Source organism: Heteronotia binoei, chromosome 7 (assembly GCF_032191835.1).
Source record: "Heteronotia binoei isolate CCM8104 ecotype False Entrance Well chromosome 7, APGP_CSIRO_Hbin_v1, whole genome shotgun sequence".
Taxonomy (NCBI): Eukaryota; Metazoa; Chordata; class Lepidosauria; order Squamata; family Gekkonidae; genus Heteronotia; species Heteronotia binoei.
Window position 1 is genome coordinate 17,874,921 of NC_083229.1, and position 25,356 is coordinate 17,900,276.

The 25,356-nt window shown below is 47.4% G+C and overlaps 2 protein-coding genes across 2 annotated transcripts in view; both read right to left on the reverse strand.

Annotated features, from left to right (window-relative positions):
- The window catches only part of TG (thyroglobulin), a 234,104-nt gene extending 212,832 nt beyond the window's left edge, over nucleotides 1-21,272 (reverse strand). Inside the window, exons 1-8 of the mRNA XM_060243108.1 lie at nucleotides 21,257-21,272; nucleotides 21,093-21,137; nucleotides 20,833-20,994; nucleotides 13,390-13,498; nucleotides 11,929-12,026; nucleotides 9,610-9,813; nucleotides 7,846-8,005; nucleotides 2,439-2,545 (exon numbers count right to left, since the gene is read on the reverse strand). Of these exons, the coding sequence (XP_060099091.1) occupies nucleotides 2,439-2,545; nucleotides 7,846-8,005; nucleotides 9,610-9,813; nucleotides 11,929-12,026; nucleotides 13,390-13,498; nucleotides 20,833-20,994; nucleotides 21,093-21,137; nucleotides 21,257-21,272 (901 nt within the window). The remainder of the gene's footprint in view (nucleotides 1-2,438; nucleotides 2,546-7,845; nucleotides 8,006-9,609; nucleotides 9,814-11,928; nucleotides 12,027-13,389; nucleotides 13,499-20,832; nucleotides 20,995-21,092; nucleotides 21,138-21,256) is intronic.
- A 1,661-nt stretch (nucleotides 21,273-22,933) lies between these two features.
- PHF20L1 (PHD finger protein 20 like 1) overlaps nucleotides 22,934-25,356 on the reverse strand; it is a 95,651-nt gene continuing 93,228 nt past the window's right edge. The window contains exon 20 of the mRNA XM_060243213.1: nucleotides 22,934-24,985. Coding sequence (XP_060099196.1) covers nucleotides 24,843-24,985 — 143 coding nt within the window. The 3' untranslated portion in view covers nucleotides 22,934-24,842. The remainder of the gene's footprint in view (nucleotides 24,986-25,356) is intronic.

The following is a 25,356-nucleotide window of genomic DNA, read 5'->3' on the forward strand; positions in this document are numbered from 1 at the left end:
GTGGGGGCAGGGGATCCTCCAGTTTGGAGGCCCTCCCCCTGCCTCAGGGTCATCAAAAATGTCTGCTGGGAGCTCTATTATTCCCTCTGGAGACTTATTCCCATAGGAAATCATGGAGAACTAATCCACAGGTATCTGGGGCTCGGGGCGGGGCTGTTTTTTGAGGTAGAGGCACCACATTTTCAATATAGCATGCAGTGCCTCTCCCCAAAATACCCCCCCAAGTTTCAAAAAGATTGGACCATGGGGTCCAATTCTTTGAGCCCCAAAAGAAGGTGCCCCTATCCCTCATTCTTTCTTATGGAAGGAAGGCATTTAAAAAGGTGTGCGGTCCCTTTAAATGTGATGGCCAGAACTCCTTTTGGAGTTCAATTATGCTTGTCACAGCCCTGATCTTGGCTCCGCCCCTAATGTCTCTGGGCTCCACCCCCAAAGTCTCCTAGCTCCACCCCCAAAGTCCCCAGATATTTCATGAATTGGACTCGGCAACCCTTCTCCCTGCTCAGTATAGGATCAGCCTAGAGGATCCCTGGCAAGTGTTTGTCCGGCTGCTGCTTGAAGCTCGCCACCTCCCCAGGCAGCTGATTCCACTGCTGAATTACTGTAAAAACTATTTTCCTAATATCCAGCTGGCACTTCTCTGCCTGTAATTTAAACCTATCGTTGCGAGTCCTCCCCTCTGCTGTCAGTAGGAACAACTCCCTCCTCCGAAATGCCTTGCCTTCACGCTTTGCAAATGCGAACATGCGCTGGGAAACCAAAAGAGTTCCCAATAGCAGCTCCAATCAATTCAAATTCTGAAACCCCCAAAGAAAAATCAAATAGATTTGCATTTTGCGCACTTCCCCCCAAAATGGAATATTTTATTTTATTTTTTTCCGCTGTCCAACCTGAATGGTGGGAATTCACCTGATTTTAAACATCCCATGACATTTGGATTCTAGCTTTTGCTCTGATCTGGGTAGCTGAGAGATAGGACGTCGTCGCCCACACGGCAAACTTCCCTTGCGAATTGCACAGATTCATTTCAGAACTGCAACTTGAAATAGAAACCGCTGGGCTATGCAGAGCTGTCTTTCAGCTCTGGCAGGGCGAATTTGCACTATTTCTCTCCTCCGTGCAGGGTTCCCATGACAAAAAGAAGTGAACAAGCAAAGCAGACCAGAACACATTTCGATATGTGATGCCAATCAGCTACAACTGGCAATCATGGCGCAGAGTGTTAAAGCTGCAGTACTGCAGTCTGAACTCTGCTCACGACCTGAGTTCGATTCTGGCAGAAGCTGGGTTCAGGTAGCCAGCTCAAGGTTGACTCAGCCTTCCATCTTTCTGAGGTCGGTAAATTGAGTACGCAGCTTGCTGGGGGGAAAGTGTAGATGACTGGGAAAAGCAATGGCAAACCACCCCGTAAAAAGTCTGTCGTGAAAATGTCGTAATGTGACATCACCCCAGAGTCGGAAACGACTGGTGCTTGCACAGGGGACCTTTCCTCCTTTTCCTTTCCTAACGGTTAAGACTTTACCAAAAAAAAATTGAATAAACTGGTCTCTGTTCCCAGATCATACAATCTAAAACACAAATATTATTTTTAAAAATTATCTGCTTTTTTTGTAGCAGGAACTCCTTTGCATATTAGGCTACACACCCCTGATGTGGCCAATCCTCCTGGAGCTTCCAGTAGGCCCTGTAAGAAGAGCCCTGTAAGCTCTTGGAGGATTGGCTACATTAGGGGTGTGTGGCCTAATATGCAAAGGAGTTCCTGCTACAAAAAAAGTCCTGAAAATTATTATACATCACCTTGAATATGTATTTTTAATAGACAGACAGGAGATCATATAGATCCAGGCGGGCAGCCGTGTTGGTCTGAAGCAGCAGAATAAAGCAAGGGGCAAGTTGCACCTTTAAGACCAACAAAGCTTTATTCAGAATGTAAGCTTTCGTGTGCCCTAAGCACACTTCGTCAGACAATAGTATGGATTGGCAAGCAGTCCTAAATATAGAAACAGTGGGCAGTGAGTTAGTATGCAGTCATGGAAATGTTTTTAGCAGATTAAAAAAGATCACAAGTTGGGGTCTGGTGTTTGTTAGTTAGCTAAAAAATAAAGAAGGGAGAATAAAGCACCAGAAAATACACAAACAGAAAGAAGGAACTGAAAATGTGCTAAAGGAGTGCCAGAATGCCTTGGAACGCAGTTGCAAGGCATTTTTTAAAATCCTTTCTTTGAACCACTTCCTGTGCAAAACGAACAACTTAGTGTAGGCCTTTCTTTTTCTCCCAGTAAGTCCCCCCCACACACACACACACACACTTGCCAGCTGACGGGGGGACAAGGCCTGGTGCTGGTGGGATCCCCGCCTCTGTCGGGGTTCTGGCAACCGTGATTTTGAACCTCAGGTTGAGACATCTTTGGGGCCCAAGAGACTGGCCAGGTTCTTACCTGTCTCTTCTAGCTCCCTCCCGAGGCTGTCTGCACAGTAACAATAGCCAGAGATCTCTGGGAATGAATTGCTAAAGGCACTGAATGCCAGGAATGCTTCAGGGAACCTACAAGGGAAGCCAACATGTTACAGAGCACGACGTTTGCAACCCTTCTCCGTGTTTTTACATAAGCTGCCTGCACCATCAAAACATGATTTGTCACAAGATGCTGGATTTGTCTCATACAACGTGTAGGGCATCAAAAGCACAAAATTTTAATAAGATGCTGGATTTTTTTTCATACAATCTGTGGTGTATCGAAGGCACAAGGGAGTTCAGAGTTCTGCAATGGCCGGACACCAAAGTCCGTTCCACAGTGCATGGGTTTTGTAGTGATACAGAGATACATTCACCTGAGAAACATACAGGATTTGGGATATGATGAAACTACCATGCGATTGATTTCCGTCCTCCCTAAGATAGTTCAAACCACCACCAGTAAACCATAGATTATTTATTTAACTTAAATTAATTTAAATTTATGAATTGTATTTTAATTGTTATTATTCTGATTTTATTGTTATATCATGGCTTGTACCATGTTTTGTAAGCCGCCTTGAGCCTGCCTCGGCGGGGAAGAAGAAGAAGAAGATGATATTGGAAGATATTGGATTTATATCCCGCCCTTCACTCCGAAGAGTCTCAGAGCGGCTCACAATCTCCTTTACCTTCCTCCCCCACAACAGTCACCCTGTGAGGTGGGTGGGGCTGGAGAGGGCTCTCACAGCAGCTGCCCTTTCAAGGACAACCTCTGCCAGAGCTATGGCTGACCCAAGGCCATGCTAGCAGGTGCAAGTGGAGGAGTGGGGAATCAAACCCGGTTCTCCCAGATAAGAGTCCGCACACTTAACCACTACACCAAACCGGCAGGGTATAAATAAAAATTTTATTATTATTATTATTATTATTATTATTATTATTATTATTATTATTATTATTATTATTATTATTATTATTATTAGAAAGATGGCCTTCACAGTGGTGGCCCCACACCACAACCTAAGAACATCAGAAGAGCCCTGCTGGATCGAACCAGTGGTCCATCTGGTCCAGCATCCTGGCCTCACATGATGGCCAATCAGTTCCTCTGGAAGGCCAACAACAGGGTATAGAGGTCGAGGACCTCCAACACGGATAGATTCACTTTATTTCAACATCTCTACAGACCAGGGTGGGGGGAAAATGTTTTGGCTTCTTTCTAGGAATTACAACCATTCATTCATTAGCAGTTTGCAACGAATCCAAGCAAGACGTCCAGCAGCCTGAACCAGAAACGGCTGTTTATTGGCCCCTGCAGTGTCTGCCTTCTGTTGCAAATTAACACAGATAATCGCGAAGGAAAGTGAAACCATAAGAGAAGCACCATGCAACCTGCTGAAAAGAAGGTTTATGTTTAAACAGGGCCAGATCCAGGGTTGGGGCAGCCCAGGAACGGAGTTCCCTGAACCCCCTCTTAGGGCCCAGCTCCGTGTGAGCAAATAGCTGGAGATCTGGGAGGGTGGAACCTGAGAAGGGCGGGGTTTGGGGAGAGGAGGGGCTTCAGTGTTGTATAATGCCATACAATCTGCCTCCCAAAGAGGCCATTTTCTTATGGTGAACTGATCTTCAGGGCTTTTTTTGTAGCTTACAGGGCTCTTTGTACAGGGCCTACTGTAAGCTTCAGGAGGATTGGCTACATCAGGGGGTGTGGCCTAATATGCAAAGGAGTTCCTGCTACAAAAAAAAGCCCTGGTCATGAGGACAACAGTAATACTGTACTATTGGCTAAAGTGATCTGTTAAGGCTGGGTGAGTGGGTGTCAGCGTGGCAGATGAGGTTCAATGTGGCCAAGTGCAAAGTAATGCACATTGGGGCCAAGAATCCCAGCTGCAAATACAAGTTGATGGGGTGTGAACTGGCAGAGACTGACCAAGAGAGAGATCTTGGGGTCGTGGTAGATAACTCACTGAAAATGTCAAGACAGTGTGCGATTGCAATAAAAAAGGCCAACGCCATGCTGGGAATCATTAGGAAGGGAATTGAAAACAAATCAGCCGGTATCATAATGCCCCTGTATAAATGTGGTGCGGCCACATTTGGAGTACTGTGTACAGTTCTGGTCACTGCACCTCAAAAAGGATATTATAGCATTGGAAAAAGTGCAGAAAAGGGCAACTAGAATAATTAAAGGTTTGGAACACTTTCCCTATGAAGAAAGGTTAAAACGCTTGGGGCTCTTTAGCTTGGAGAAACATTGACTGTAGGGTGACATGACAGTTTACAAGATAATGCATGGGATGGAGAAAGTAGAGAAAGAAGTCCTTTTCTCCCTTTCTCACAATACAAGAACTCGTGGGCCTTCGATGAAATTGCTGAGTAGTCAGGTTAAAATGGATAAAAGGAAGTACTTCTTCACCAAAAGGGTGATTAACATGTGGAATTCACTGCCACAGGAGGTGGTGGCGGCCACAAGTATAGACAGCTTCAAGAGGGGGTTAGATAAAAATATGGAGCAGAGGTCCATCAGTGGCTATTAGCCACAGTGTGTATATATATGTGTGTGTGTGTGTATGTATGTATGTATATCTGTGTGTGTATCAGTGTTGTATAATGCCATACAATATACGCACACCCACACATACTGGCCACTGTGTGACACAGAGTTTTGGACTGGATGGGCCATTGGCCTGATCCAACATGGCTTCTCATGTTCTTACTATAGGTTTTGGGAGACTCTTAGTAGACCAGCGTGGCCATACTTGCTTAATGTAAGAGCCATATAGAATAAACATTAGATGCTTGAGAGCCACAAGACATAAATGTCAGATGTTTGAGAGCCACAAGAAAGGAAGGTAGGAGAATATACGGAGGGAAAGGAGAGGTGGAAAGAAAACAATTTTAACTTTAAATGTTTTCGGCTGGCTTGGAGAAGTGATGTCTCCTGGACATCAGTTGTACATAAGAACATAAGAGAAACCATGTTGGATCAGGCCAACGGCTCATCCAGTCCAACACTCCGTGTTACACAGGGGCCAAAACCCAGGTGCCATCAGGAGGTCCACCAGTGGGGTTACAACTCCAGAAGCCCTCCCCTTGTTCCCCTCACTTCCAGCACCAAGAATACAGAGCATCCCTGCTACAGACGGAGTGTTCCGTCCATACTTATGGCTAATTGCCACTCATGGACTTCTGCTCCATGTGTTTATCCAATCCCCTCTTGAAGCTATGTTTGTAGCTACCATCACTTCTTGTGGCAGTGAATTCCACGTGTTAATTACTCTTTGGGTGAAAAAAGTACTTCCTTTCATCTGTTTGAAAACTACTGCTCTGTAATTCCAGCGAGTGCTCACAAATGCTTGTATTGCGAGAAAGGGAGAAAAGGACTTCTTTCTCTCCCTTTTCTATCCCATGTACAGTCATTCTTTCTAGGAATTACAACCAACCATTCATTCTCTACCTTCTCTATCCCACGCACAATGCCTCTATCAGGTCACTCCTCAGTTGTCATTTCTCCAAGGGAAAAAAAAAGACTCGATCTCTTTAATTTTTTTTTTCATAGGAAAGGTGTACCAATCGTTTTATTTGCCCTTTTCTGCACTTCCCCCCCAGTTCTATCATATCCTTTTTGAGGTGCTATGACCAGAACTGTTCACGGTATTCGAAATAAGGCTGCACCATCATTTATTTGTTTATTTAATTATATTTCTATTCCGCCCTCCCCTAATGGGCTCAGGGTGGCTAACAACAATTAAAAGAGCATGATGTTAAAATTAAGGTACAATAAAATCATTAGAACATTTCAACAGTTCATACAGTTTAAAATATGTAGCTACATAGAAGAAGAAGATGACGACATTGGATTTATATTCCGCCCTCCACTCAAGAGTCTCAGAGCGGCTCACAATCTCCTTTATCCTCCTCCCCGACAACAGACACCCTGTGAGGTGGGTGGGGCTGGAGAGGGCTCTCCCAGCAGCTGCCCTTTCAAGGACAACTCTGCCAGAGCTATGGCTGAACCAAGGCCATTCCAGCAGGTGCAAGTGGAGGAGTAGGGAATCAAACCTGGTTTGCCCAGATAAGAGTCTGCACACTTAACCACTACACCAAACTGGCTCTCAGAACAGGGCGCTCAATACATAATCTTTTTCATTCTTGTCTTCCTCTCTTAGTTGGCTGCCCAGAGCCATTTCAGTACATTTGGGAGCTGCAAACCTAGGTCTCTTACTGAATTAGCTAAAGCTTTATAGTAAGCTTTAGCTAATCCTGCCTTCGCTGATGAAAGCTCCATAGATCTCTACCAGGGGGTGGCCAACGGTAGCTCGCCAGATGTTTTTTGCCTACAACTCCCATCAGCTCCAGCCATTGTCCATACTGGCTGGGGCTGATGGGAGTTGTAGGCAAAAAAACATCTGGAGAGCTACCATTGGCCACCCCTGACAGCTGCATTATGATAGGGCATTGCTTATATGGCATAACTTGAGCTAGCTAGAGATAGGGAGTGCAAGAATACCTTTTTTAAGAACATAAGAGAAGCCATGTTGGATCAGGCCAGTGGCTTATCCAGTCCAACACTCTGTGTCACACAGTGGCCAAAAAACCAGGCGCCATCAGGAGGTCCATCGGTGGGGCCAGGACAGTAGAAGCCCTCCCACTGTGCCCCCCCAAGCACCAAGAATACAGAGCATCACTGCCCCAGACAGAGAGTTCCATCAATATGCTGTGGCTAATAGCCACTGATGGACCTCTGCTCCAGGTTTATCCAATTCCCTTTTGAAGCTGCCTATGCTTTTCCAATTATTAGTCTGAATTGCAATCCCATTGATAGCAAAAATAACTTTCATACAACCAAACATTACCCAGTAGCTCCTTGAAACGTTTCCTCCAGTATCAGTTTTCCTGAGCCAGAACTCTAGAAGTGGCCAAATGTTGCGGTATCAATGCTTCACTGCCCTCTAGTGACATAAAGTCAATACTTCACACAACTTGGGATTCCGATACTAATTTGCATGGTTTGGAAAGAAACACTGAATTTTGGCCTGATTCTTTTGGGCAGGGCTCACTTTGTAGCAGGAGCTCCTTTGCATATTAGGCCACATCCCCCGGAGGTAGCCAATCCTCCAAGAGCTCACAGGGCTGTTCTTAAAGGGCTTACTGTAAGCTCTAAGAGGATTGGCTACATTGGGGGGGTGTGGCCTAATATGCAAAGGAGCTCCTGCTACAAAGTGAGCCCTGCTTTTGGGGGGGGGGGTTAGAAAGACGGTGCGCTAGGTTTGTGGCATCCATGCCATCTAGCACTCCCTCAACCCGGGGAGAAGGAAAAATGGAAGAAGGAACAGCCCTAAGCATTCTGAGCCCCTTTAAGGTGGTCGATGTTCCCTTTCCCCTACCTGTTAAAATGATGAAGAAGATCAAACACCATCATGTCTGTCCTATTGACAAACTTGCACTGGACAGGCAGAAATTCCCCATCAGCTGAGCACTGGGGTGGGCTCTTCTCCCCGACGCCATGCAGCACACGACGGTCTCGGATCTCGCATTTCCCAGGGCCTGAAATGCAAACACAAAGCACTGGCTACAGTGAAGAAGAGTTGGGATGATGATGGCGGTGGTGGGTTGAAGTGGTGGTGGGTTGAAGTGACATTCAGTGTTGGGAAGTGCTGGCGTTCTTACCCTGTGTTTGAAATTATTTGCGAAGAAGCTTGAAGACGCTAACGTGAAACAAGGGCACCGGTATGACCTTGTCGCTTTTCTGGACTGCTGGCTGCGCATATTAAGAAACATTGGACTGATTTGACATCAATTTTCAACTTCACTGGGACTTTCCTGATATCAGTTGGCATCGAGATGCCGGAAAAGATGGAACCGGTTTCCTGGTGAATACATTCCTTGTATCATATGAGAAACTGATTGAGCTCACCGCCTTGAAATCGATAATATATATTTATTGCTAATTTTGTAGACTTACTGTTCATTTTGAGGCTGGTTTTCATGGAAGCCTTGTGCTTTATAGCTTCCTATGCCCAACTGGGGATTGGCGACCCTATTTTGATGCGTGAGAGTGCTGAGAAATCTCTGGTTGAGCTTCTGAACCCCTTTATTTATTTATTCTATTGGATTTATATCCCACCCTCCCCGCCGAAGCAGGCTCAGGGCGGCTCACAGCAGTAAAAGCATATACAGGTTAAACATTAACTAATTAAAATCTTACGATAAAACAATTAAAACGTTTTAAAAACAGTTTGGTGCTAATAATAATACATTCTAGTCTTCTCGAGTAATAATAATAATAATAAATAATAAAATGTTATTTATATCCCGCCCCCCCCCCCCCCTAAGCTGGCTCAGGGCGGCTACGACGTCCATAAAATATACAATACAGTAATTATACAAGACTTTAAAATCAACATTATCCAAAAACAATTCTAAATTCACATTTAACATAATTTGACAGTAACAATGATGTTCCTGGTGCTATTTCTGTCAGTTTACGTGATAGCGAAGATCCCTGAGGCAAAATCATTTTGGCGGATCTATTTGTTTAGCGATCATTAATCAGCAATCTGCAAAAGCCAACCTAAAAAGGATGGTCTTGCAGGCCCTGTGGAATTGGTCAAGACTCCGCAGGGCCTGCACCTCTTCCGGGAACTGGTTCCATAGGCATGGAGCTGCAACGGGGAAGGCCCGTGCGCGGCTGTTCTGCAATTTTGCCTCCTTTGGCCCAGGGATAGTCAGCTTGTTCTTCCCTGCTGACCTCATATGTGGCTATCTGTTAAAAGCGAGTTGAAATAACGCCGTCTTGCAAGCCTTGCGGAACTGAACAAGCTCTCGCAAGGCTCTTGTTCCTTCTGGCAGTTGGTTCCACCAATGGGGGGCCGCTATAGAGAAGGCTGTCTCCCGAGTGATCTTCAATCTTGCCTCCCTCGGCCCACGGATCGATAACAGGTTCCGTGTCCCTGATCTGAGTACCCTCTGGGGAACATATGGGAAGAGACGGTCCCTAAGGTAGACAGGTCATCGGCCATATAGGTCCTCCCCATACAGCTCCCATTTCCAGAATCGGGGTGGAAAATACCAAGGATGGGGGAGACCAGAACAGCGAACCCTTTGGTTTCAACGGATAATCGTTTTCTTTTCCATACATTATGACTTACATCGTGCCGGCTTCCCTCTCTGCCTCGTGCCATAAATCTCCATCCCTTCGCCGTCCACGCACCAGCATTGCTGCAGATCGAGATCACACTGCATCGAGTCAAAATCGCCGGAGTCCAGGCATTGCGGGATGTAGGTCGTTGCGCTACTGTTGATGTAGCGGCTGACCAGGATGCGCTGCTTTTGCAGCTGGCAGAAGGATAAACCTGTGGCGGGAAGCAGCATCGTCAAGCGTCACGCTTTGCAAAAGCATCGCCCACTTTGCCTTCCTCTGAAGCTAGGGTTGCCAATCCCCAGGTAAGGCAGGGGATTCCCCCAGTTTGGAGGCCCTCCCCCCCGCTTCAGGGTCGTCAGAAAGCGGAGGGAGGGCAGTGCCAGATTAAACCCTGTGGAGGCCCCTAGGCAATTGAAATCGTGGGGGGCCCCTTGCAAATTATCTCAGAGTCTGAGTACCCACCCCGCTGCCCGTGGCCCCTGCTGCAGCCTGCAGGCACCTTCCTAAAAGCCCCTTTGAGAAAGCTGCGGGGGAGAGGCAGAGAGAGGCAAACTTGGCGACAACGCCAGCAGCAGCCGCACCAGGCAAGCTGGGCAAAGAGCGGCTCAGTTGCTGGCTGCGCATGCAGGATGGGAGGGCTGCAAGCATTGGGAGGGGAAACCATGGGGGAAAACCAGACTCATAGGCCAGTGTCTACTTGGTCGAATTGTTAATCCGGCTCTGGAGGAGGGGGAGAGAAATGTCTGCTGGACACTCCATTATTCCCTATGGAGACCAATTTGCATAGGTATAATGGAGAATTGATCTCTGGTTATCTGGGGCTCTGGGGGGGGGGCTGGGGTTTTTTTTAGGTAGAGGCACCAAATTTGCAGCATAGCATCTAATGCCTCTCCTCAAAACACCAGGTTTCAAAAGGATTGGACCAGGTGGTTCTATTCTATGAGCCCCCAAAGAAGGTGCCCCTATCCTTCATTATTTCTAGTGAAGAAGAAGAAGATATTGGATTTATATCCTGCCCTCTACTCCGAAGAGTCTCAGAGCAGCTCACAATCTCCTTTCCCTTCCTCCCCCACAACAGACACCCTGTGAGGTAGATGAAGATATTGGATTTATATCCCACCCTCCACTCCGAAGAGTCTCAGAGCGGCTCACAATCGCTTTTCCCTTCCTCCCCCACAACAGACAGCCTGTGAGGTAGATGAAGATATTGGATTTATATCCCACCCTCCACTCTGAAGAGTCTCAGAGCGGCTCACAATCTCCTTTACCTTCCTCCCCCACAACAGACAGCCTGTGAGGTAGATGAAGATATTGGATTTATATCCCGCCCTCCACTCCGAAGAGTCTCAGAGCGGCTCACAATCTCCTTTACCTTCCTCCCCCACAACAGACACCCTGTGAGGTAGATGAAGATATTGGATTTATATCCCGCCCTCCACTCCAAAGAGTCTCAGAGCGGCTCACAATCTCCTTTACCTTCCTCCCCCACAACAGACACCCTGTGAGGTAGATGAAGATATTGGATTTATATCCCGCCCTCCACTCCGAAGAGTCTCAGAGCGGCTCACAATCTCCTTTACCTTCCTCCCCCACAACAGACACCCTATGAGGTAGATGAAGATATTGGATTTATATCCCGCCCTCCACTCCGAAGAGTCTCAGAGTGGCTCACAATCTCCTTTACCTTCCTCCCCCACAACAGACACCCTGTGAGGGGGGTGGGGCTGGAGAGGGCTCTCACAGCAGCTGCCCTTTCAAGGACAACCTCTGCCAGAGCTATGACTGACCCAAGGCCATGCTAGCAGGTGCAAGTGGAGGAGTGGGGAATCAAACCCGGTTCTCCCAGATAAGAGTCCGCACACTTAACCACTACACCAAACTGGCTCTCCCAGTGGAGGGAAGGCATTTAAAAAGTGCACGGTCCCTTTAAATGTGATGGCCAGAACTCCCTTTGGAGTTCAATGATGCTCGTCACACCCTTGCTCCTGGCTCCATCCCAATGTTTCCTGGCTTCAGCCCCCAAAGTCCCCAGATTTTTCTTGATTTGGGCTTGGCAACTCTACCTTAAAAATCTCTGATTATTTGAAACCTACATCCAGTTTGAGTCCAGTGGCACCTTTAAGCCCAACGAAGTTTAATTCGAGGTATGCATTTTTGTGTGTTCATACATTTCCTCAGATTTGAAACCTAGTAAGCCTCAGTTTTGGAACTGCCCTTCAGTCTTTGAATGGAAATGGGATTGAAAGGGGGAGGGGGGATTGTGCCCACGATGAAGTAATCTTTTGAATCCTCCCTCAGAAGGCTCATATTCCGAGTCACAACTTACAAGCTACGGAAGAGCCAGTCTGTTTGCTGCCTGGGACCTCCACACCATTTTCATCTACACACCAGCATGAAAGCTGAAGGTTGTCACATTGGACATTCCTAGGAGACAAAACAGAGATTCCAAGAGTTAACGACGTACGGGTCTTAAACCCAGAAGGAAAAGTTCTTCAATGTTGCCAACTGCAAATACCCTAACGGCCATCACAAACCTTCAAAACATTAGCCAGCACAATATGATTGGAAAGAAACATGATCAGGAGGGCTTAGGTTTTGGCTTTGGGATGCAGATTTTGGGTCTCTGTTATCCCACTCCATTGAGCAAGCCCTGTCAAGACATTATTTTTCCAAAATGGCAATCCCTAGCTGCCTGCCCCCAATCTGTGGGGCAAAAATGTAAAACTTGCTTGGTTGGGCAACGAGGGAGTCTGGTCCAGGGCTTTTTTTGTAGCAGGAACTCCTTTGCATATTAGGCCACACACCCCTTGATGTAGTCAGTCCTCCAAGAGTTTACAGTAGGCCCTGTGCTAAGAGCCCTGTAAGCTCTTGGAGGATTGGCTACATCAGGGGTGTGCGGCCTAATATGCAAATGAGTTCCTGCTACAAAAAAAAGCCTTGGTCTGGTCTTCTCCTCACCTCTCGCTCCTGAGTATTTTTCAACAGACACCTGATACATTTTACCAGTGTATTTCCTTCAGACATTACAAGGCTTTCATCAGTTTTGCTCTCTGGCATCGATGACGTCTGAGAATCGACTAGTATGAATTTTAGCATAGCTTGTAGGGAGGGGAGAACAAGAGGTGCCTTGGTCATCTTGCTGAAACGTTATTTATTTCATTTATACCTTGTCTTTTCCCAACTGGGAACCTACTGCTGCTTACATCATTCTCCTTTCCTCCGTTTTTTCCTCACAACAACCCCATGAGGTAGGATAAACATCTGGAGCAGAGGTCCATGAGTGGCTATTAGCCACAAGGTATAGATGGAACCAGGCCTCGGATCCAGCAGGAGCACAACTCCTGAACCTTTCTGAGGATTCCCCCTCCTCCTCCTCCCCACCTTGTCCATTGAATAGCAGGTACAGCTGCATAACAATCCCTGGATGACCAACTATTGTTCTACAAAGTGACCCTTGGATTGAACACTTTGTCTGGGGCAGGGATGCTCTGTATTCTTGGTGCTTGGCGGGGGGACAACAGTGGGAAGGCTATTGGAGTTCTGGCCCTGCTGGTGGACTTCCTGTTTTTTTTAGCCGCTGTGTGACATGGAGTGTTGGACTGGGTGAGCTGTTGGCCTGATCCAACATGGCTTCTCTTATGTTCTTACAATAGGCTGAGAGTGTGACTGACCCAAGGAGTGTGACTGGCCCAGTGAGCTTCCATGATCAAACTTAGGTCTCCGAGATCCTAAATCAACACTCTCACCACCACACCAGACTGGAAGTTCCATGCCATCCAAGCGTTACCTGAACTGCCCATCTTCCAAGCACTGGGGGACATAATCTTCACCTTGTCGAAAGGCTTTTTCCCGTTGAAGTTCACAGGGACGAAGAGGCTGGGTTTCGGCCTGGTATTCTGAAAGCCACAAGAACATGTATTTATTTGCCATACCTCCTCAGCAGTGTATGTTCATGAGGCTTTTCACCTGTTATAAAAGTCAACAGACTGCAGCCCTGATTCTACCAAGGACGGGGCTTTGATGCCTTTAACAAGGGATCGGACTAGAGGGTCCAATTCTATAAGCTCCTTGTGGAGAAACGCCATTTTAGGCAGTGGTGGTGCTTCATTTGGCAGGGGTCAGTAAATCCCTCAGCCGGCTTTGTAGCCTTCCCCTCACTCCCCCCCTCCCTTCCAGAGCCAAACCAACAACGCTAGGGGGAAAATCTCCTAGAGAGGCAGGAAGTGCTGTTGTTCCTTGCATGTGTTAGGCAGGAAGAGAAGGCAGATTTGAACTGGGGCTCAAGCGAGCATGTGGTGAGCAATGGAGGCTCCTGCCGGGGAGGCCCCCAGGCAGGCGGACTAAGTAAGTAATTCACAAGACAGGGCAAGTTTAGATCAGGGCCAGCAGGATGCGTTTATAATCAACTTTTCTTTGTTATGCTGTGTGCTGTGCTGTGCTAATTTTGTAGATGCAACTGTTTTTGTTTTGTTTTTCTTTTCCTATATTTTTCTCTTTTAAATAAATGTTTTTTCTGTTTTAAATGCTGGCAGTCAATCTCTGTACCACATAGATCCCCAGACCGCTTTAGACCACGCTGTGTTGAGAAGGGGGCCCCGGGGAAGGGGGAAGGCATGCAGTTGGATAAGGTGCCAATCCTCCAGGGGTGCCCCAAAGAAGCGCTGAGGTCTCTGTGAAACCCAAGTGCAGGGTGGCAGAGGACCTTGAGGCCTGGCCTCACAGCTGGAGAGGGGGATTGGGAGTCCTGTTCCTCTCAATCTGAACCCCGGGACTGAGCAGGTGGTGGCAGCGAGCCCAAGGGGCAGGAGGAGAAATAGCTCCCTCCAGGAGTTGGCGACTCAATAGGGAGCTGACGGGACCGGGTCTGAAGGCAGAATCGGGCCGGTTCCGCCACACTTGGCGGCAGCGGTGGGATGAGAACAAACAGAGAACTTGATTGGCCAGGCATTTTTGGTTTTTGATACGTGCAAGCACCCAGAGGAAGCAACAGCGGTTTTGTTTTATTTTCGGGTCAACTGGAGTAGGGAAAGTTTAGCTAGTTAGGATGGAGCGTGCTAAGATGCGGGAAGCTGTGGGACCTTCCAGGCAAGAGGGGGGTCAGTTTGGTAGTGCTGAAAAACCAACCGAGGGGACTGAGAACCCAAGCCAAACCCTCAGGGGAAGGTGGGGGGAGGAAGGCAACTTTAGGGAAGCCACCTCACCACAAACCAGGGAGGGGGAGGACCAGCCTGTCTCAAGCCCTGCAGGAGGGTGTGCCCAATGGGAAGAGGGGTGCCAATTTCCGCAAGGGCAGCAGGATGCTGTGGAGTCTTCCAGGCAGGGAGGAGCTCAGTTGGCTGACACTGAAAAAGCAACTGAGGGGGCGGAGAACCCAGATCAAACTTTGGCTGAGTGTTCTGGAAACAGTGGGACTAGGGGTGGCTTGAAGGAACAGATGATAGGAAGTCTGGGGGAGCCAGAAATGTTCCTGTCTGAGGTTCAAAGTGACCCTAGGCTGGATCCACTGTGTGAGGTGGCAAGGGACCAGAAAGTGGAGTTCTCAGAAGCTGAGACAGGGGATAGGGTGATGGTTTTCCTGCCCCTTCATTCTGGTGAACGGAAAGTGGAATGGGAGGGACCCCATATGATTGTGGATGACCTGGACGAGGCTACTTATGTGGTGGCTATGGAGAAAACGGGAAAGGCAGTTAAAGTGGTGCAGGTGAATATGCCACAGCCATTCTCTGCGAGGTCCATGGTGGTGCATATAGGTAGGAAGGAAGGAGACAAAAAGAAGCTGGGACAGCAATTGTTTGGAGCCCCAGAGGTGGTTTTCTGGGAGGACAGAGTGGACAGAGGGAACATTCTACCAATGAGGGATAAAGAAGCAACTTTGTGGGAACTGGGCAGTTTCCAACCTCAGATATGGGGCCAGGAATTTGCTCCTTTGATGGGCCACTCACCCCAGCCACAGCAGCAACGGAGGGAGAGCACCAAACTCCAGAGGTGGTCCTGGGAGATGGAGGAGTACATCTTAAAGACTGGACATTCCTTCTGCATGCAGCAATGCAACGTTTTGTCCAGAAAGGACATGGACACCTAGGTTGTGGGACTTTGTGTATTATTGGAGAAATACCTGGATGTTTGTGTAATATTTTGGTTAATGGGTTTCTCCTTGTTTGATTGGATTCTGCTACGGGGTCACCTCTGTAGGAGGCAACCCCTCCAGCTCAGAATTTAAGGAGGGGGACGTGTGGAGAAACGCCATTTTAGGCAGTGGTGGTGCTTCATTTGGCAGGGGTCAGTAAATCCCTCAGCCGGCTTTGTAGCCTTCCCCTCACTCCCCCCCTCCCTTCCAGAGCCAAACCAACAACGCTAGGGGGAAAATCTCCTAGAGAGGCAGGAAGTGCTGTTGTTCCTTGCATGTGTTAGGCAGGAAGAGAAGGCAGATTTGAACTGGGGCTCGAGCGAGCATGTGGTGAGCAATGGAGGCTCCTGCCGGGGAGGCCCCCAGGCAGGCGGACTAAGTAAGTAATTCACAAGACAGGGCAAGTTTAGATCAGGGCCAGCAGGATGCGTTTATAATCAACTTTTCTTTGTTATGCTGTGTGCTGTGCTGTGCTAATTTTGTAGATGCAACTGTTTTTGTTTTGTTTTTCTTTTCCTATATTTTTCTCTTTTAAATAAATGTTTTTTCTGTTTTAAATGCTGGCAGTCAATCTCTGTACCACATAGATCCCCAGACCGCTTTAGACCACGCTGTGTTGAGAAGGGGGCCCCGGGGAAGGGGGAAGGCATGCAGTTGGATAAGGTGCCAATCCTCCAGGGGTGCCCCAAAGAAGCGCTGAGGTCTCTGTGAAACCCAAGTGCAGGGTGGCAGAGGACCTTGAGGCCTGGCCTCACAGCTGGAGAGGGGGATTGGGAGTCCTGTTCCTCTCAATCTGAACCCCGGGACTGAGCAGGTGGTGGCAGCGAGCCCAAGGGGCAGGAGGAGAAATAGCTCCCTCCAGGAGTTGGCGACTCAATAGGGAGCTGACGGGACCGGGTCTGAAGGCAGAATTGGGCCGGTTCGCCACACTCCTAAAGAAGGCGCTACCATCAACCATTATTTCCAATGGAGGGAAGCCATTTAAAAGGCATGTGGTCCTTTTAAATGTGATGGCCAGAACTCCCTTCAGAGTTGAAGGCTCCTTTTTGAAACATTATTTTTTTCATTTATACCTCGCCTTTTCCCAACTGGGAACCTACCGCTGCTTACATCATTCTCCTTTCCTCCATTTTTTTCCTCACAACAACCCCATGAGGTAGGATAAACATCTGAGGCTCCTTAGTAAGCTCGAGAGTCATGGAGTAAAAGGACAGGTCCTCTTGTACATCAAAAACTGGCTAACTAATAGGAAGCAGAGAAAGAATAAAAATGGGCAGTCTTCACAGTGGAGGACGGTAAGCAGTGGGGTGCCGCAGGGCTCAGTACTGGGTCCCATGCTCTTTAACTTGTTCATTAATGATCTGGAGTTGGGAGTGAGCAGTGAAGTGGCCAAGTTTGCAGATGACACTAAATTGTTCAGGGTGGTGAGAACCAGAGAGGATTGTGAGGCACTCCAAAGGGATCTGTTGAGGCTGGGTGAGTGGGCGTCAACGTGGCAGATGAGGTTCAATGTGTCCAAGTGCAAAGCAATGCACATTGGGGCCAAGAATCCCAGCTACAAATACAAGTTGATGGGTTGTGAACTGGCAGAGACTGACCAAGAGCGAGATCTTGGGGTCGTGGTAGATAACTCACTGAAAATGTCAAGACAGTGTGCGATTGCAATAAAAAAGGCCAACGCCATGCTGGGAATTATTAGGAAGGGAATTGAAAACAAATCAGCCAGTATCATAATGCCCCCATATAAATTGATGGTGCGGTCTCATTTGGAATACTGTGTACAATTCTGGTCACCGCACCTCAAAAAGGATATTCTAGCATTGGAAAAAGTCCAGAAAAGGGCAACTAGAATGATTACAGGTTTGGAACACTTTCCCTATGAAGAAAGGTTAAAACGCTTGGGGCTCTTTAGCCTGAGAGAAACGTCAACTGCGGGGTGACATGATAGAGGTTTACAAGATTATGCATGGGATGGAGAAAGCAGAGAAAGAAGTCCTTTTCTCCCTTTCTCACAATACAAGAACTCGTGGGTATTCAATGAATTTGCTGAGCAGTCAAGTTAAAACGGATAAAAGGAAGTACTTCTTCGCCCAAAGGGCGATTAACACGTGGAATTCACTACCACAGGAGGTGGCGGCGGCTACAAGCATAGCCAGCTTTAAGAGGGGATTGGATAAAAATATGGAGCAGAAGTCCATCAGTGGCTATTAGCCACAGTGTGTATATATGTGTGTGTGTGTGTGTGTGTCTCTCCTCAAAACAAATGGATTGGACCAGGGGGTCCAATTCTATGAGCCCCAAAAGAAGGTGCCCCATCCTTCATTATTTCCAATGGACGGAAAGCATTTTAAAAGTGTGCAGTCAAAAGTGTGCAGTCCCTTTAAATGTGATGGTCAGAACTCCTTTTGGAGTTCAATCGTGCTTGTCACAACTTTGCTCCTGGCTCCACCCCAAATATCTCCTGGCTCCACTCCCAAAGTCCCCAGATATTTCTTGAATTGGACTTGGCAACCCTACCCAGAATGCCAGTTTGATGTAGCTGTCAAGTGCGTGGACTCTTATCTGGGAGAACTGGGTTTGATTGCCCACTCCTCCACTTGCACCTGCTGAGGTGGCCTTGGGTCAGCCGTAGCTTTCATAGCAGCTGTCCTTGAAATGGCAGCTGCTGTAAAAGCACTCTCAGCCCCACCTACCTCACAGGGTGTTTGTTGTTAAGCGGGGAGGGGGGAAGGTAGAGGAGATTGTGACCACTCTGAGATTCAGAGTATAGGGCGGGATATAAATCCAAATCCAAAATCTTCTACCCTGAAACCCTTACAGCCTCTCCCTTTTCCGGCTTGCTTCTTCCCACGCAGCAGCTAACTTCAACTTGCCCTCCTTCTCTCCCCCAGCAACCTCTTCCTGGGAAAACTGTGGTCCAATTGTAGTGCTTGCCACCAGGCTGAACCCAGAAGCACTTTGCTGGCCCCTGGGTCGAGTTGGGCCACAGGAAACTTGCAAGGACTTGCTGAAGCCACTTCATTCCTCCTATATTCCCTTTCACACATTATGTTATTTTCCCCTTCTCCTGGGAGCTCCCGTATCCTCTCCCATTTCCCACTCCCTTCTTGCCTTCCTACTCACCAAAATTTCCTTTATTATTTTTCATTTTATACCCCCCTTCTCTCCGTTATGGGAACCCAAGGCAGCTTACACCAATCTCCCGTGTTCCATTGTATCCTCACAACAACCCTTTGAGGCAGGTTAGGGTGAGGCAACTGGTCCAAAGTAACGCAGCAAGCTTCCATGGCAGAGTGAGCATTCAAATATTGTCCTAATCCAGGGGTGGCCAAACTTGTTTAATGTAAGAGTCACATAGAATAAAAGTCAGATGTTTGAGAGCCACAAGACATGAACATTAGATGTTTCAGAACCACGGGAAGGGAAGGGAAGGAAGGAAGGAAGTTAGGAAGGAAGGGAGATGGGGAGGGAGAGGTGGAAAGAAAGCAACTTTAAATGCATTATCCAAGCCGCTGGCTGGCTTGGCAAAGTGATAAATGCTTTCTCCCAGCTGGGTGGTGGCTTCAACAGTCACACAATATGTGTGAAAGAGTCACACGTGGCTCCTGAGCTGCAGTTTGGCCACCCCTGTCCTAATGTGAAAGTGTAACCACCACACCTGCTGGCTGTCATGGGATGGCTGTTAAACAGTGGCACATAGCCACACCTGGTTGAATCATTCAAACCACATGATAGCAAGTTGCAGTGGTTGCCATCAGTCCTGGCCCCAAATAATTCTCCCTCAAAAGTCAGACTGTCCTCGAAATTGACATATTACCCACCCTTGCCCTGTACTGATAGGAACCAAGGCTTGAAGGCTGGCAATACTGTTGTGGTTGCCTAGCAACGGACCCTGAGGACATTCATCTCTTAAAAACTACAGGTAATGCTTCTGTATTGTAGGTTTTAACCCATCCAGCTTTTTTGTCCTTAAGATATCAGATTTTTTTTCTGTAAACCTGGGCCTTCTCTGCTTTGCAGAAAGATGCCTTGCCTGCCCATGGCCCTACGGATGGAGCCACGTTGAAAATTAGATATATTGACAATTATGTTCTACCCCAAGGGTGTGAGGCATTCAGAATAATTTGTCTCTCTGTTTAACACCCACATCCCTGTGCCATAGCTAGAAAAGTTGAATTAGACTCTATTTGAGCAGCTAGGTTACAGCAAAATCAAGAACCCTGCAGCACGTTGAGGGGCTGTGGCTCAACAGTAGAGCATCTGCTTGGCACCTTGAAGATGAAACATGAATTTTTGTGGCCTTGTGTTCTGGTGGATTTAGACCTCTGCTCCCTATCAAGCTTTTTCTGCAGCTGAATTACAATTGAAGAAGACCGTAGATTTATATCCCGCCCTTCTCTCTGAATCCGAGTCTCAGAACGGCTTACAATCTCGTTTACCTTCCTCCCCCACAACAGACATCCTGTGAGGTACGTGGGGCTGAGAGAGCTCTCCCAGAAGCTGCCATTTCAAGGACAACTCCTACGAAAGCTATGGCTGACTCAAGGCCATTCCAGCAGCTGCAAGTGGAGGAGTGGGGAGTCAAACCCAGTTCTTTCAGATAAGAGTCCGCACACTTCACCAGCACACCAAACTGGCTCTCATTAGTGGTCTCCAAAGATTATGGCTCGTTTCGCATGCCGGTGCCCGATTCAGTTTTTGCATTTTCGGTTCATCTTCCTCCTACGAAAGCCTTAATAAGCGATTCGTAGAACTCAAGAGAATTTAAACCTGGCTCAATCACAATTAGTTTTGTATTTATTACTCCACCCAGGGTTTAGGGGTTTTTTGTAGCAGGAACTCCTTTGCATATCAGGGCACCCCTCCGCTGATGCAGCCAATCCTCCTGAGCTTACTGTAGGCTTGTACTAAAAACCCTGTAAGCTCCAGGAGGATTGGCTACATCGGGGGGTGTGGCCTAATATACAAAGGAGTTCCTGCTTCAAAAAAAGCCGACTCCACCTAAACACTGTGAAAAGGGAAGATGCAATACGGTTAAGTTAGACCTGAATTCTAAGGCTAGAAGACAGGTGCAAACAAGCAAAGGAACGGAGATTCACTTACCAAAGATATTGGCTGCAGCTATATTGATAAAGCACAGGAAGGTGTTCAGAAGGAAGAGGTCCATTCTGGGAGACAAGGTGATCCCTCCCTGGATCTGGACACCCAGGCTGATGGCTGTTCTCAGCCAGGCTTTTATACCTGTCCCGGCTTGAAGGGCTTTCACTTATGAAATGGAAGACCGGGCACTCAAGGGGAGCCCAATGACGCAGGTGTTGTTTCCGAGAAAGCCACAAGGGCCATTGGCCTGAACCCATCCCCACCTTGGATTTCTTCATCGCTCCTCTCCTTGAAGCGCACCCCATCAACTCCAGAAAAGAGACACAAAAGCGCAGAAACATAAAACACGCACCACACACCAAACAGCAGAAGGGATCTCACTTCACGGGGAAGGCAATGCGCATTTTGCACGTTCACTATCACACACTCGGATCCAGGGACATGCGGGAAATAGCTGAAGAACCAAAATTGATGGGTGCTTTGCAGAAGGAAAGATGATGATATTGGATTTCTATTCCGCCCTATACTCTGAATTTGAGTCTCAGAGCAGTCAGTCTCCTTTACCTTTCCCGCCCCCCCCCACACACACAACAGACACTCTGTGAGGTGGGTGGGGCTGAGAGAGCTCTCAGAAAAGCTACTCGCTCAAGGACAACTCCTACAAGAGCTAGGGCTGACCCAAGGCTATTCCAACAGGTGCAAGTGGAGGAGTGGGGAATCAAACCCAGTTCTCCCAGATAAAAGTCCACGCACTTAACTGCTGCACCAAACTGGCTCTCCTTTGCATGCGGTTCTCCTCTGCAGTGCTACCGCCTGTGCACTCTCATGGTCTCAGGTGCGAATCCTGCCCTTGGCGACAGATACCATCTTATGCTGCAGGGCTTTGCCAGCCTCATATAAATGGCCTAACTTCTTAAAAAAAGACAGCTTAACATCAAAGTCCACTACACATAATAGCTATTGCTTGGCAAATCCAGTATTATTCACTTCATATATACTCAGTGTTCCCTCTAGGCTGTTAGCGTGAGCTAGCTCACAGTTTTTTTAGCCTCCAGCTCACACATTTTTGTCTTAACTCAAGAAGGACAGCCCCAGAGCAAGCGAATTGATGCAGTAGCTCACCACTTTAATGCCTGTGGCTTTAATGCCTTTAATGTCTGTTAGCCGCCCTGAGCCCGCCTGGCGGGGAGGGCGGGATATAAAAATAAAATATTATTATTATTATTATTATTATGAAGCAGAATTTTTGATCAAAAGACTCCACAGTTTAAAGAAAGTATTCTACCCAAAAGTCTTTCTGCTCAGCGGGATCCCAGAGCAGCTGACACTGCCCTCCTCTCTTCCCTTTTATCCTCACTGCAACCCACAAAAGAGGTTAGGCTAAATGCATGCGACTGGGCCCAAGGTTAAGCAGCAAGCTTCCATGGCAGCATGGGGATTCAAACCTGGATCTCCCAGATCGTAGTCTGACAGCCTAACCCAGGGGTGTCAAACATGCAGCCCGGGTGCCGAATCAGGCCGCTGAGCAGCTAGCTGCCATCTGCTATCTTCTCCCTCTCTCTTGCTTCCTTCTGCATCACGGCTTGCTTTGCAAGGCTTGCTCAATGGCACAGGAGCTACAGAGCAAAGCCTCTATTTTCTCCATTGGCTGAGGCTCCTCCCTTGGGGGGGGAAGAGCTTGCTTTGCCAGGCTCTCTCAATCACACAGCAGAGCTACTGAGCCAAGCCTCTCTTCCTTCTTTTGGCTGAGGCTCCTCCCCCCTCCTGGCCCCCTGGGAAAGGAAGGAAAGAGCCAGAGCTTCCTTTGCCCAGTTCCCTGGATCACATGGGAGAGATACAAAGAAAGCACATTTAAAACCAATGATTGCTAATGTTTTAAGATTTTTAAAAAATCTTTAATTGTATTTGTTTCCTTCACAAAGTTTATATCTCTGCTACCTAATCTTAAATAGGTACACACACAGCCCAGCCCGACAAGGTCTCATTTATGTCAGATCCGGCCCTCAAAACAAATGAGTTTGACACCCCTGGACTAACTGCTACACCACGCTGACTCTCCTTTTTCCCCACGGTTATAAGGCAGGTGAAGAAGAGTAAAAGAATGCAGAGTATGCAGAATAGTTTAATAAACAGCTTTACATACAGTACCTTACATATAGAACAGTGTATCTGCAAATTTAAATACCTTTGTAATGTACAAGGGGCTTGTAGGTCTTTCACCCCAAGGGAAGCTTCAAGTTTACTGCTTACAGAGCAGCTCTCTCATAGATAGGTGTTTTTTGTGTGTGTGTGTTTTTTTAATATACATCACCAGCGCCGAAACGATCGGGGAGGCGGAAAGGGGTTCGAGAATGGAGCCGTTCTCAGCCGCGCAGGCTCTTCCGAACAGTCAATACGTTGGGGGTTTTTTTAAAAAAAAAATGTAATTGCTTTTACAAATTTCAAAACCTGTACATACATTATTTCCATTTTCTTTTTAATAGAAACTGCTCGTTAAAAGGCGACCCTTTTTTTTTTTTTAAATAGCGCGTCACCGAAGTCTTAAGCCTATGGTAATAAAGCTAGACAGGTCAATATAAATACGTCTCTAGAATGCAATATGCATATGGGTGTGTGCATGTATATATATATATATACATACACACACACACATGTACATAATCCCCAATGTGTATATCGTAAGCACTGAGTGTAGTGACAAAATGCAGGTGAGCAAAAGGTAAAATGAACGGTCTGAAGTTCTTGGGCCCAGTGTCACTTTTAAAACAGCACATAGGTTGGCTTTGGTTTTAGAAAGCTCGTTTTCCATGTCCTAAGTCGATGCTCTTAACGGGTAACAGAATCCTCCCCATAGCCATCCTCAGTTGACGGACGCGATTCTGATTCCCAGCAAGTGCTCCTTGCGGGATATTTCGCTGCAGGTTACGCGGGGGCAGGTTTATCAGGATGAAGGCAGGGGTACCGCTAAGCCATCTTGGTGTGTACATGTTGCAATTTGTGTATTTCTATATGGGTTCCCTTCCCCGGGAAAAGAACCGAGAACGCGAGAAGCAGCCCCGTTTCAGAGCCGGTCGCCGGCGCTTTGACGCTCGTCGGTCCTCATTCCAGCTGAGGAGGACGGCGTTCAAAGTAGCCAACGTGAAAAGGAGCGGCTGGGACAAAAAGGGGTTTGAAAGCGGACCGCGGGTCTGGAATACTGCAGTTATGGCGAACGTGGATGTCCACTAGGTGAGACCCCAGATGGCTTCGCTGGCTCTATGGAGAACTTGGGCAGGGGCCGGGGAAGAGGAGGAGAGGGGAACATTCTCCCCTGAACAATTCGCACTCTTGTTCTGATGGGTTTTGAAAGCATTTATTTGGCACTTCTGACCCCTTACCCTCCCCCACCCCCCGCCTTTGCCTCTAAAAGGTCCTAGCAGGGAGAACTTTGCTTAAAATAATAATAATAATAATAACGTTCGTAAAGAGACCACCACAAAACCAGTCTCGCTCTTCTCAAACTCCTCCCCCCACCTCTTCCTGCTTAATATCCAGACAAGCGGAGGGTCTTTGGATTTTCCATCCTTCAAGACGCTGCAGGCTACAAATCTCTGATCAATACCGGAAGAAAACTTTGCAAAACCACTCCTTCCGATGTAGCCAGGCTTTATTGGGTGAAACTTCCCCAATTTGGCATTTGGGGAAAGGGAGGTCCTGCCGTTACCCATGAAAACGTTAAAAAAATAACATCTTCACGCAGATTTCAACGCCAGAGTGCCTCCGGATAAGGAACGGTTTCTCTGCATTTGCACAGACTGTTACCTTGACCCTTAATTTTACTCGCAGGTTTCTTCCTTCCCTGAGATCTTCAGGATGAGAGAGAGCCAGCACAGGCCAAAGAACAGTGCCCCCCTAGCTTGTTTTTGTTTTCTGATCGCCCCTTCCGTACGTTTTGCAGATTGTGAGAGAGAAAAATTCCTTCCAAGTGCCTATTAAATTTTTTGTCTTTAAATATTCCACCAGTCTTCCATTTGTCATACGGAGCAAAGAGTCGCTATTTGCTGGACTTTCCCCATGTCAGAGATGAGCTGCTTGATCCGCCGTTTGAGCTGTGGCAGTCGGGCCAGGGGGTCTGGGGGCTCCAATTCTCCAGTGAAGTCTAGCCAGCTTTCCAAGACTGCAAATGAAGACAGACAGACAGTGTCCAGTTAGAAACAACAATATCCAAAACATGAGCTCAGGTACATCTGTGCAAATGGGGCACTGGATCAACAACTGTATATATTTATTTAGTCTTAAAAACTGTAAAGAGTCTAGCAACATCTTTAAGACTAGCAAATTTTTATTGTACCTTAAGCTTTCGAGAAACACAGCTCTCTTTGTCATCTGATGAAGAGAGCTGTGTTTCTCAAAAGTTTCTGCTACAATAAAATTTATTAGTCTTGCAGCTGGACTCTACTATTTTGCAGCAACAGCTAACTCCTCTGGATCTTATTTATTTTTGCAATGCCGGGTAAAGTTAAGCTGATACACACATGTGCACTAATG